Source organism: Elgaria multicarinata, chromosome 17, assembly GCF_023053635.1.
Source record: "Elgaria multicarinata webbii isolate HBS135686 ecotype San Diego chromosome 17, rElgMul1.1.pri, whole genome shotgun sequence".
Lineage (NCBI taxonomy): Eukaryota > Metazoa > Chordata > Lepidosauria > Squamata > Anguidae > Elgaria > Elgaria multicarinata.
This window is the reverse complement of record NC_086187.1, coordinates 14,815,806-14,829,616: the sequence shown is the minus strand read 5'-3', so window position 1 is coordinate 14,829,616 and position 13,811 is coordinate 14,815,806. Positions and strand designations below refer to the sequence as shown.

Genomic DNA, 13,811 nt, shown 5'->3' with positions numbered 1-13,811 from the left:
GTTGTCTGAACCGAGCTGTTCAGTATGTTTTGCAGTAGTAGTGGTTTCATTCTGTTAGAAGCCCCACCTGATTCGCTCTGCTGCTTAGCCAGGGCACTATCTGTTTATGACTCAGTAAAGTTTGCCAAGCCCTTCATTTTCTGGTTTCGGTCCACTTTATTCAGCCATTTCTGCTAACAGCCCATTCTGTGCTCCTTTATTGTCCCTCTGGTTCACTCTGCCCTGAATTCTCTTCCTTCTGAGTTCTAATTCAAATAGGAGAATTTCGAACATTCATTCCAGAATTGAATGTGGATAGTTTCTTTAGCTAATTTGCCTATTCCCCATATGTCACCGATGAGCCCTTGCGCATTGGTAGAACCCTATAAAATGAAATCTAGATGTGACTGTTTACATGACTGCATTGAATTTATTTTTGTGTGGTCTTTAACTGAGACACACAAACAAATATGTGCCCCAGTAAAACTCAACCTGAAAAAAATATCTGGTTGCAATAAATAAATCGAAGGAAGTGAAAGTTGTAGCAACTTGCGCATGCCTGCCTCTCCGTTTAAAAATTGGAAAGAAAAAAATAAGTGGATTCTCAGTGCATTTGTTCCACTTTGTCAACAAAACTCAAGACCTAGGGAGGAGGTCGCATGAAGAGAACTTTGGAAGCACCTCCGACATTATGGAGAAATACAGTTACGATGCTTGGGCAGTATTTGCACCATGGCTTTTCCAATATAACTGTTGCTTACCTGCTGGTTCTTCTGTGCTGGTGACCACAGAGGTTGGATTGATGGCAGGAATCTCTGGAAAAGAAAGGGTGATGTTTCTTAGTTGCCTTGTCCATACATGGCTGCTCTTCCTCCCCGTTCCTCTTCCCACTGCTGGCAGACAGAAAGATGGGGGCAAGCTGCCCTATTGCTTTCCACGTCTTCTGCAACAGGCACTAGGAGATGCTTCAGCATCGGTAAATTCCACACTTCTTCTCTATTTGCTTGCCAGCACCACCTCTCCATCACTGCATAAATGTGCGTGTAGACCCTGTATCAGCTGAACCTTATTTTCCCCAGGAATAACATCATGCCAAGGGGGAGACCAGCATGACCCATCATCCATCAGCCAGAGAAGGAGCAACTGCAGGGCGCCGTCTCCTTGCCAGAAAGAACACACAGTTCCAACTGTTTGGGACTGCAGAAGGAAGGAGACAGAATGCTCTGGCTGGCCCAATCCATTGGCCAAAAGAGCAAGTTCCAATTGCCATTCCAGCAAGAACACCAGTCAGCAAAGATCAGCCAGCCTGAAGGGCATTTAAATGCCCGCTTATAGCTCACCACCTTGCCATGGCCTTGAAGAACTCATCTCCGCCCCCTTCCTTCTTCTTCCACTCCCCTTCCCTTGTGTGACTTCCTGTTGTTGTTTTGCATTTGTAAGCCAGGGGGCACAGCTTATTTCTCATTTTAATTGATGTGAACTTCTTTGGGAGACAATAACTGTCTGAAAAGTGGGATTAAAAATGCAGAGCATACCATATATTAGTCCATATAGACCAGTATTGTTTACTTTGACTGGCACTGATTTGCCAAGGTTTCTAAATGGGCATTTCTACTAATGAATTAGCATATTCAAATGTTATGTTATCAATGGCTGCTAGTCCTGCTGGCTATGTGTTACCTTCCAGCATCAGAGGCAGTAAGCTCAGGTACAGCAGTTGCTGGGGAACATGTGTAGGAAGTTGCTGTTGTACTCATAACTTGCTTGAACAGAGTGCTGGTCTAGGTGGACCCTTGGTCTGATCCATCATGGCTCTTCTTATATTCTTATGCTGCCCTACTTTGTTCTGTCCTCTTTTTGGCTCATTTATCAGTGGTGACCCTACCTTGAGCTCTAAGCTATGCAAATTCCACAAAGTCCTAATTTTTTAAAAGGCTTAGGGAAATCAGACTGAGGGTCCATCTAGTCCAGCACTCTGTTCACACAGGGGCCAACCAGCTGTCGACCAGGGACCACAAAGCAGAACATGGTGCAACAGCACCCTCCCACCCATGTCCCCCAGAAACTGGTGCACACAGGCTTACTGCCCCGGGTACTGGAGGTAGCACACAACCATCAGGGTTAGTAGCCTTTGATAGCCTTCTCCTCCAGGAATTTATCCAACCCCCTTTTAAAGCCATCCAAACTGGTGGCCATCACTACATCTTGTGGTTCCATAATTTTATTTTATGGAACTCATAAAATAAGTTTTATTTTATTTATCTTATGGTTCATTATATTAAAACCGGACTTGGACCAGGCCATGCAAATGGAGGACTGTCTCCCATAAAGTAGGACAAATGTCCTCCTTACTACCAAGAGCCTGTTCTTAGCTGAGGAACAGAATGAAACTGCCTGCGTGAAACACTCTAGACTCCTACCTACATAAGGTCCCTGAGCTAGGAACACATTCCTCAAGCCCGTGTTCCGTGTTTCCACCACAGTCCTCCCATCTTGCATAAGAACATAAGAAGCACCATGCTGGATTAGACCAAGGGTCCATCTAGTCCAGCACTCTGTTCACACAGTGGCCAACCAGCTGTTGACCAGGGACCACAAAGCAGGACATGGTGCAACAGCATCCTCCCACCCATGTCCCCCAGAAACTGGTGCACACAGGCTTACTGCCCCGGGTACTGGAGGTAGCACACAACCATCAGGGTTAGTAGCCTTTGATAGCCTTCTCCTCCAGGAATTTATCCAACCCCCTTTTAAAGCCATCCAAACTGGTGGCCAACACTACATCTTGAGGTAGTGAATTCCATAATTTAACTCTGCACTTTGTGAAGAAGTCCTTCCTTTGATTTGTCCTGAATCTCCCACCAATCAACTTCATGGGATGCTTCACTCAAATGCTTCACCTCAGCAACAACCTGTAGGAAAGGGTCACCTTCTAATCTTTCCAGTATCCAAACTACAGAGGGGCACCCTTAATCCCTGAGAAGTTCAGCACAGAACAAGAAATGGAGCAGTGTTACTTACTGATGCACGGTGCGACCGGCGACCGGCTCTGCTGGTAACCTTTGGCACAACGGTTGCAGGTTAAGCCCGTCACGCCATCTTTGCAAGGGCATTGGCCAGTCGTCTGGTTGCAGGTTTTTCCAGCTGCGCCGACAGGATGGCAGTCGCATGCTACGAACGGGCAGGGTGGGAGGAGAGCAGAGAGAAAGAGGAGAAAAAGTTAAAAGTCGGGCACGGCGAACGCACACAAGCACACTCACTTTTCATAAAACGACATACTGGGAGACGCAGAGTTATGTGCGAACAAAACATCAATTCAAAACACATGTGAGCGAAAGGGCGTCCAAGTTTTCCAAAGCTGGCTCAAAACTGCTGGGGCACTGTGGGACAGAGTTACGTGTCACCTTGATACAGGGGGAACATTTGCACAGGGGGAATGGGTGGACGGAGGTGCGGAACCCTTCCTTCCTAACAGTTGATTGTCTCACACACCCTCCATCGCAGGGTCTCCTCCTTTAAAGTGAGGAGGACTTGCACATCACCCAAAAAAGAGGAAATGCAGCAACCCGGGGGGGGGGGGGGCAGGAGGACAAAAGAGCAGACAGAATTGCACAAAATTTGCATAAGCTGATTTATATGTGTAGATGCAAATTTAGAAAGAGCATCTATCATTTAAATAGAAATACAATACCTCCCACCGTCGTAGGGAAGTTTGACTAGGTGAGCTGTGTGCCTGCTGATTCTGTTGTTTGTTTGGTGGTGGTTCATAAAAATTACAAATCACAAATGCAAGATAATAAAGGTTATATTTTTAACATACAACATCTAAAATAATTGAAACAATCATTTCAATAACAAAGATACAGGACATGATAAAGAGATCAGTCATAAATACCCCCATTATATGCCGTTAAATACCTGGGAGAAGATAGTCTTTACCTGGCACCAAAAAGGTGACAGTGTTGGCACTTCAGAGGGGAGATTGTTCCACAGTCGGGGGCCACCACTGAGAAGGCCCTCTCCTTTTTTTGCCATCCAAGTGCTAACTGTTGATGGACAACTTCAAAGCTCTAGGACAGCGGTTCTCAACCTGTGGGTCGCGACCCCTTTGGGGGTCGAACGACCCTTTCACAGGGGTCGCCTAAGACCATCGGAAAACACATATTTCCAATGGTCTTAGGAACCGAGACACCGCTCCTCTATCCGTCTCCAGGAGGGTCCGCCCACATGCAGATACACCCACATACGAGTGCCCGGCGTGATGACATTTATTTGTGATTAGAAATAAATATTTCACAGTATATAATTACATATTGTTTTTGTGATTAATCCCTATGCTTTCATTATGTTCAATTTGTAACAATGAAAATACATCCTGCATATCAGATATTTACATTACAATTCATAACAGTAGCAAAATTACAGTTTGCTTTAATACAGAGGAATTAATACAGAGGAACTGTATTAAAGGGTCGCGGCATTAGGAAGGTTGAGAACCACTGCTCTAGGAGCAGACATACTTCAAATGGAGAACTGTCCTTTGCAAAGCAGGACACATGGGCACCCTAATGTCTCTGCTAAAGGAATCTTTCTACTCCAAACTCTTGTGACAGCCTGCCCACAAGGAATCACATGACCTCTTATCCTTTTACTGCTTCAGATCAACACAGCTATCCTTTGGGAATGCCAACCCATCCCTTTGTGGATTAAAGATCTTCCTTCGTATGTGCGTGTATGGTGTGCGCACGCACAATTATGAACCAATGTTGATTTTTCTGCCACTTTCAAAAAAAGTGGCCTACAATGCCAGATCTTACAGGAGGATCGCAAACAATTGTTTTTCAGTTCTGAAATTCACCGCATCTGACACTGCCCTCTTTGAAAGCAGAATAATGGATAATGCATGGCAAATAGTAAATCAGTGAATCAGAAATGCGGTGGCAGAAAGGCTCGTCCAGTGACTTTGTTGAACGAGAGCACAGCCGCCCACTGAGCTGATGTGCTCGTAGGCGCACAGAAACTTGTTTGCACAAAGTTTTGTCATGGGCTGCAGTGCGACCCCATTGGGAGATACAACGACAGGCTTCTTTTGCGAAACTAAGGAACAAGCTGCAACTTTATTTACGTCACCATTGGCAACACAGTATAAAACTACTGGCAAACCACTGGTGATTTTATGGGCTGCTGCTTCTGGGGTGTTTACATGGCCCTTTTGAGTTCTCTGTTATTCCGATATACACATGCCCTGGCATTTGCATATATCAGTTCAGTTTTGGCAAGGTCCATGAATTGGTGGATTTTTTAAAACACTTGGCCAAGGGTCCCTTTAAACCTAGAGCCAGCTCCGTTCAAATATGATAGCATCAAGTACATACAAAACCTGAGATATTGATTTATTTACTGCATTTATATCCTACCTTTCCACCAAAGAGATTATAGTGGCATGCATGTTTCCTAACACCCCCCACCCCATTGGTTTTAGCCTCAGAACAACACTGTGAGGTAAATTAGGTTGGAAAGACAATGACTGGCCCAAGGTCACCCAGTGAACTTAGGGTGCACTTCTATGCATATTTAGACAGAATTAAAGGCCTACAACTCCCCGCATGCCCCAGCCAGCCAAATTCTCAGCCTACAACCAACATGGTTCATTGGGTATGAGTGGGGAGCGGAGTTGCTAAGTCCTTCCACATCCTGGTGTTCTCCACTTGTTCTGGACTACACCTCCCAGCATTCCTGACTATTGGTCATGCTGGCTGGAGCTGATGGGAGTTGGGAGTCCAAAACATCTGGAGGTCACCAGGTCAGGGATGGATGAGCTAATGTAGATCCAGATTAGCATTCAAAATTTGTAGTTGTAAACCTGAGATGATTATCTTTGAGGCCAAAAGCAAGTTTCGAATCCCCATGGTCCCCCGACAGACCCTTCAATAGTTAAGCAGTTTGCAGCCTTTGTTATTGGCAACCAGTCCCTGCCCAAATGTACTTATTGACCACCAGCTATGTATATTTCTCAACTTTTCCCGTTCTGAGAAAAATCATCCAAATTCTCAAAACAAAAACAAAAAAAGAGACCTCACCCAAAGCCAATCCCAAAGGATTCCCGAACAAGCAGCCAAATGAGAAGACACAGAAAGGGTCCAAATAGCATAGACTAGAGCCAAATGTAGTCATCCTTAGAGTAGACCCATTGAAATCAGTGGGACTTAAGAAAGCTATGACTAACTTCAGCCAAGCTGATTTCAATGGATTTACTCTTAGTATGACTACATCTAGTCGTCCCCAGATGCATCTCCAGATTTTCTCCACCACATACTTGTAGTCTGTGACTTTCTGGCCGCAGACAGACACCGAGGTTTCCTAATGTAGGATTCCATAGACTTTTCTTTGTTGACACGTACAAATCATGAATGGCTATATTCCAAGAGGACGTGTCCAGACAACCACTATGCTTTTTCTTTTCTTTTCTTATATTAAAAAAACACTTTTTAGAAATCTTTGCATGAAGTTTCTGTTTCCAGCCATGAGCGTCTTGGGTTAAGCTCCCAGAGATCTGAGCATTTGGACTGACACACACAGCTGTCTTCTAGCTTTAAACTCTGGACATCCAGGAATGAGCAATGTTCCTCCATCCAGCCCAGGGCTAATTCATTGCTGGAGGTGTGTGTTGGAGTATGGTCGCCTGGCTTGTGTAGAAAATGGTAGGTTTCCATGCAACCTTCAGCTCCGGGCCGCTCGTGAGCAAGAGACAGGCCAGAGTCGAAGGGAAAGTGGTTTAAGCCTCATTAAAGGTAACAGATTGCAACCTTGAGAGTGAGAGGGAGGGAGAGAGGAAAGGGGGAAGGAATAAATAAATAATAAGGAAAAAAGAATGATGAAGGGTGGTTTCCATTGGGGAAGTTTTTAACTTTGGAAAAAATGTGTAGTAAAGAACGTCTGGTTAATGTCAGGGCAAAAAAGGGGCTAAATTTATTTACAATGCTTGGTTCATTTTTATTGTCAGAGTGAGGGCGGTTCCTCCAGGGTCGATTAGACATACTTGATGGCCCTTGGCCCAAAGGACTCTGGGGGCCTGACTCCCTCCCGCTGGGAGGACCTGCGTGTTAGAACACCATTAACATCAATTATATAACTGCATATGAATACGAGGTATAAATGCCGTTCAAGGACGGCATTTATTACGTTGCGGTTAGGATGAATATTTCTGCTCTAGCTCTCTCAATAGATCTGTGGTGCGCAACGCCCAGGTGCTATTAAACAAAACTGGAGGCACAAGAGGACCATCCTGTTGGGTAGGGTGGCCACTTTGGCATCACTAAAATGGAGGGATTTATATGTACTGCTGCACATTGAGAAAGACTTGCTTGAATATAAATAGGAATACCATATACCTTATGATAGGGGGGGGGGAACCTAGGGTGACCACATGTCCCCTTTTACAGTTCTCTAGTGAAGCATCTTCTGTTTGAAGACATCCTCTACTTGAAGAACTGTGCTGTTCAGTTCTGGTTCAAAGAAAAAGAACTGTAAGGACTGTTGCTCATCAGTCATTAGCACCTGGTCACTGTCTTCCACGCTATGGTGAGATGTACTGTGTTCCGATGTAAATTATCATAATTATTGGTAAATATGAATCAATAATTAACATGTGTACATTTCCTGCAAATTGCTGTCCTCTTTTTCGATGAAGAATTTCCTCCTTCTCAGCAATTCAGAAGTGGCCACTCTAAGGAATACTGTGACCGGGTGACCTTTGTACCTGGTCTGTTTGCCATTCAGGTGCTAACTGTTGATGGGCAACATTTGGGGCCCTGCATTGCCCTGGATCATCATGGTTCTGGGTCTTTAATCTGGACTTGGACTGGAACTGCATTAAAACAGGACAGTCTTCTATTTGCAGAGGACAGATTTCTTTTTGAAACAGGTTTTCAAATAGTAGGGTGACCCTATGAAAGGAGGACAGGGCTCCTGTATCTTTAACAGTTGCATAGAAAAGGGAATTTCAGCAGGTGTCATTTGTATATATGGAGAACCTGGTGAAATTCCCTCTTCATCACAACAGTTAAAGCAGTAGGAGCTATATAGAGGACTGTCCTCTGCAAAGTGGAACACATGGCTAGGGGTGGATGGACACAGTGGGGCCTGGCTCTCTCTGGTACTTGCCGAGCTGCCTGGCAGCTGTTCACAGCCTCCAGTAAGTCACCCTTTTTGCACAGTTTGAATTAAAAGGGTGACGTGTTTTTTCTCAAATGCAAAGTTGCAGAACTGGTGCACATAAGGGAGCCATTTCTGCAAGGCAGCAGGCAGCAGAGGGCAGGACAACAACCTGAGGGGCTTCAGTCTCACCGTCCTCCTGCCCCACTACTCTGTGGGGGTCACCAGGATGGAGGGGAAAGAGGAGAGGGGAGAGAAAAGGCATCACCAAAAGTAAGGACGAAAATGCTAATTTAGATGTATCAATGCCAATTTAGAAATTATTGTAATTTGAATAGAAATAAGTGTTGTGCTGAAAATTCCAACCATTCCATTTTCAGCATTTCATGAGAAGTTGGGGTTTTTTTTTTTTTTGAAAACATAGGTGAAACAGGCTGGGAGTGGTGAGATTTTGAAGAATTTTCTTCTTGTGGAGGGGGACAAGGTTTCCATATACCTTTTTCGTAGAATCATAGAATAGTAGAGTTGGAACGGACCTATAAGGCCATCGAGTCCAACCCCCTGCTCAATGCAGGAATCCACCCTAAACCATACATGACAGATAGTTGCCCAGCTGCCTCTTGAATGCCTCTAGTGTGGGAGAGACCACAACCTCCCTAGGTAACTGGTTCCATTGTTGTACTGCTCTAACAGTCAGGAAGTTTTTCCTGATGTCCAGCCAGAATCTGGCCTCCTGTAACTTGAGCCCGTTATTCCATGTCCTGCACTCTGGGAGGATCGAGAAGAGATCCTGGCCCTTGAAGAGTGCTATCATGTCTCCCCTTAATCTTCTCTTCTCCAGGCTAAACGTAGTCAGTTGTTGAGGGGTCTTCTTCTTCTTCTTTTTAACCCCCCCCCGTCATTTTCAGGAGCCCAGGAGTTTTTCCTGAATGGTTATTGGAGAAGGAGGGGTCACATGGTCTTCAATAGGCATTCACGAAGAACTGCTGGGCTCCTCCAAATGTTGTGGGAAGAGAGGGTGGTGTTTTTGTTTTTGTTTTTAAAAAACAACAACTAAAAAATAGGAAGAAGGCCACTCAACAACCAGATACACTTTTAAAAGATATGTGGAAATGCCGTCCCCCTCCCCAAGGAGAAAATTTCACCGAATTTCCCCCTCTGCCTGAGAAAGAGGCAGAAAAAACAATGTCTTTTTCAAAGGCAGGGAGGAAGTTCCTGAAAATAGGGTGCAGGATTTGGCCCAGCACTCATAGAAAGACACCTCATCTCACCATAGTGTGACCTGGTGTGCTGTGTGCCTCGCTCAAGTCTGCTGTACAGGAACGGATGATGGCCAACTTTGAAAGCCCGGCTGTTTCTTCTGATGGCTCTTGGTCTTTAAACTGGGCTTGGGCTGAAGAGCCTTTCATCTAGAGAATGTTTTCAAAATATAGGACTGTCCTCTGCAAAAGAGGACACATGGCCACCCCCACATTGGAGTTAATAAAACAGCTAACAGATTCACCACCCTGAATACTGCAGGCAATGGCATCTAGTAGATGAAAGGAAGGAGAGAAGACGTTAAGCGTGATGAGTGTCCCATCAACCGGTCTTGGACTGGGGCCTGTTTAAAATATGGGCGGGGAGAGGAACGAAGAGAAATATCATGGTTTCCATCAGCGTAACAGTCAAACATGATTCCAAAGCCAAACAAAAACACACACATGCACACATCCCCCCCGAAAGAGATGTTATCGTTTCCCTAATTTTCACCAGATGGGATCTTGCCAGAGCACCATGTCCCAGCGCAACGGGCTCTCTCGCTCTGACACGGCAAGAAGTGAGCGCACGGCGCCTAATGGGGAACAGATGCCATGGGCTTTATCAGATCTTGGCCAGGATTGGAAACGGACGTGTTTCTGATGAGGGTATCTGGGGGGCTCAGCTGTGCTAACACATGGCAGCGGGTGGCGGAGTCCTCGGATGATGTTGAGCCGTCCTTCAGTCACAACATGCTTTGATGCCAAGGAGGCTGTGCCGAACACTCCCCTTAGCGAGCCGGGATGGTCTCTTCCTCACAGAAATAGAGGCAGGGTGGCCTACTTTGCAGAGGACAGTCCTCTAAGTCAGGGGTGTTGAACCTGAGGCTTGCAGGTCAAATGTGGCCCACCTGGAGGTCCAACCTGGTTTAATGGGGTTTGCCAGATGACCACACCCTTACCCGCAAAACCCTTTCACTGATCAGCATTCATTGGGTGGTTTCCTCTCTTTTTGTATCTCCCCTCCCCAAAATTTAGTTACTGGCAGTAAGAGCCTTAAGCTAAAATATGCTGGTACTTTGGGGTATCTTGGCTTGCCCTTTTTTGCATTTGATGCTGCCCCTTTTGCCTCTGGCCCTGTCTGACACTGGAATGTGGCCCCCAAGGGCTTCTCTGAAATTGAATTTGGCCCTTGGGCCAAAAGAGGTTCAACACCCCTGCTCTATATGAAGGTGTCCTTTGTTTTTAAACCGCTCCAAGCCTGGATTAAAGGTGAAGATGTCATTAGCACCTGGGTATCAGGCTGAGCAGCAGGCATACAAATTGCCTGGTCCCCGTCTTCTCCTCTATGGTGAGAAGTTGTGTATTTCCATCTCAATGACTGCAATTATTTCTAATGTGCACGTATACATGTAAATCAGCACATGCAACTGTGTGTTTTCTTAGGTCTTTTCCCTTGGTGAGGCTACGCAGAAGTGGTCACTGAACACATTGGGAAGTCAAAGTGGGCTTGCAAATACACATCTCCTTGGACTTGTTCTACATGATGACACCAACAAGGTTAATACAGTAGTGATAGATCATGAATGGCAGAAGCATAGACAGCAGCCTGGCTGCTCTACAGAATCCATATTGTTCTAAAGGCCCTTGCAGGAAGTCTCCAGGCGGTATGCATGATTACTGGCTGGCATTGTTGTTGTGTGTATCAATGGCATCCTGAGCAAGACAGATGATGGAGTTCCAAACTCCAGTGCTGTCTTTCAGTTGCGAAACCATTATACCGCAGAGGGGAGTATCTTCTCTCTTTTCAGCCCACCACCAATGTGTTGAGGTCCACATATGAGATCCTGCACCAAATGACTCGTCCTTCTGAAATTAGGCCATCGATTACAAGGAGCAGGGCTTTCTTAGTGGTGACACCCAACTTTTGGGACTCCCTACTGAAAAAGGCACACCATCCCATTGTGTCTTGTCCTTCAGTAACCTTAGTTAAGACTTTTTAAAATTATCATTACGGCTGCTCTTCTTAGTGGTATTCTTGTAGGATCCAGACTTCATCATACTTAGAACAGACCACTGAAATTAATGAATTAACTTACTTCCCATTGTTTTCAATGGGTCTACTATAAATCTAGTTCCAACCCATTATTTCCAAAGCTCTTTAGGTTAGTTGACATTTTAGACTGGGTTTATTACTGGTGGTTTGCCAAGTTGCCTTCCACCCACCCCTGTTTAATGCTGAACTTATCTGTATTATCTGATAGTTTTAATTGTTCAAAAACATTTCAGTGTTAGGTTTCTTCATTGTTTTTATTCGAAAGTACTATACAAAAATGCAGAGAATAAACAAAGATCAGCAATCTGAACGTTAAACTATAAACTAGTATAAACAACGGATGGAAACATGAGAAATATATATTGCATGATCTTAAACGTCATTTCTGAAACATCTAACTTAATCTAGATCTAAATTATATTGCTGTTTACATAAAAGTGACTAAAGGGAAACTAATTTGATACTAATTTGAGTGTGCCTTTCCTTTTTTTACCTTGTCATATTTGGTTATTTTTTTTTTAAAAAAATATCGGTTATATCATTTCTGCAATTTTCCTTATTTTCTTTATCCATTCTCTAATAGATGGATACTTAGAAAGTTCTGAGGGAGGGGGTGTAATCGAATTTTAGTGCCTATTTCATTTTGTAAATTGCCTAGGTATAAGCTGCATGGTGGCTGTAAGCTGTTCCTTTAGATTACCAGTTTAACTGTACCCACAATGGAAGACTGGCTGTTGAAGATGGTGGAACTGGCAGAGATGGCAAAACTTACGTTAATAATTAGAGAAAAGTCAACATCTATGTTTTTAACGGAATGGAAACCGTTTATAGACTTCTCACAAGAACAAAAAAAAAAATTGAATTCTTCATCTGTGGATACGATTGAGAAGAAAAATTGAAAATAAAATATAGAAGGGATTTGGGATTTCTGTAATGGTAGATTAAGAAAAAATAGGGTTATATATTTGGGCGGTGGAGAAAATCGGAAGTCGATTATATGTTTTATGTGTTTTTTTAAACTTTGTATATGTTTTTTTCCCTGATTCTTGTATTGTGCTTGTTCAAGTTGGTTTTGTTTTGAAAATAAAGAGATTTAAATCTGGAGATTATCAGTTTAATAAGGGTGGATCCAGAATTAGTCATACTTTCAGGAAATTGAGTGAAATCAATGGGACATAAGTTAGTCATGAAATGCTGCTTTGTTGAATAGAAGGGCATCGCTTGCCTGAAGCCCGGAACCAAAACCTCTTCATGATGCTGTACCAATTAGCTACTTCCAAGCATGTCAATGTACTGTTCTATGTCTGATCAACGGAGGGGAAGAGGTACAGAAATGTAAAACATAAATTAAATACATGTAACATCAGTGTGTGTATGTGAGTGTGTGTGAGAGTGAATGCCACATTATTATGATATTTTTCTATGACTAAATTTGTGTAAAGTTTTTTTTAAAAATGATCTGCAAATCTACGGAATCCATGCAACTAGGGAAAAGCTGGTCCATAGTGGAATCCATGGGTTGGAATCACAGAAATCAGAACTTATTAGATCCTCTTGTGGATTTTTCCAACATCCCAGCTGTTGACCCTTCTGTTGGCATTCTCACCTGTTTGTTCACCCAGTCACAGGCTTTTTCTTTTTTTGGGGGGGGGCAGCAATCCTTTCAAATTTCCTATAATGCACCAGAGCACCTGATATTAGGGATGGATGGACTCACCTCAGTCATCTCGCATGGTGCTCCCTGGACCTCTCTTGACTGTGTGCCCCTGCTCACTGCATGTGGCAAGCTTCCGGGTGGTCTGTGAGCACCTGGCAAGCAGCACATGGCTACCAGATCCCTCAGTGGGCCACCATTTTGCATAAAAATGGTAAGTTTATGCCTGTAATCATGCATAAATGAAGAAAATGAGCCACCTTTTTATGCAAAATGGTGGCTTGACAGTCCAGTGGGGATACCATGCTTGCCCAACTGGAGTCTGGGAGGCCGAGTGGGTGGGTGGGGAGTGTGCCAGACTCTATGACCCTCTTGGGCTCCCTACCAGATGCAGCATCAGTTTGGAGCACTGTTGGGAATGAAAATGCCAAATGCTTCCCACATCTAACCATTACTGCCAGAGAAGTGCACTCACCTCATCCAGTAGCAGAAATCAGGGAGGGGGATTTGCAACTTGCCAAAGCCTTCTGAAATTTGAAGCCCCCTCCCCTCACTCATGAAATTTAACTGGTGCCACAAGTTATTTTAAGACATTGCTCTGGCATAGCAATGTGTGTGCATCAGTACTCTTGCCTTCACAATAGCGCAATGTGGTCTTTCCCTCGTAGGCTAAAGCATGAAAATGTCAATTTTGGGGTGCGGATTTGCACATTTCTGCAAGTACAAATTT

At 44.2% G+C, this 13,811-nt stretch overlaps 1 protein-coding gene across 1 annotated transcript in view; it reads right to left on the bottom strand.

Annotated features, from left to right (window-relative positions):
- Nucleotides 1-13,811, bottom strand: part of NTN3 (netrin 3) — a 92,325-nt gene that overhangs the window by 36,162 nt on the left and 42,352 nt on the right. Inside the window, exons 3-4 of the mRNA XM_063142987.1 lie at nt 3,001-3,150; nt 741-794 (exon numbers count right to left, since the gene is read on the bottom strand). Of these exons, the coding sequence (XP_062999057.1) occupies nt 741-794; nt 3,001-3,150 (204 nt within the window). The remainder of the gene's footprint in view (nt 1-740; nt 795-3,000; nt 3,151-13,811) is intronic.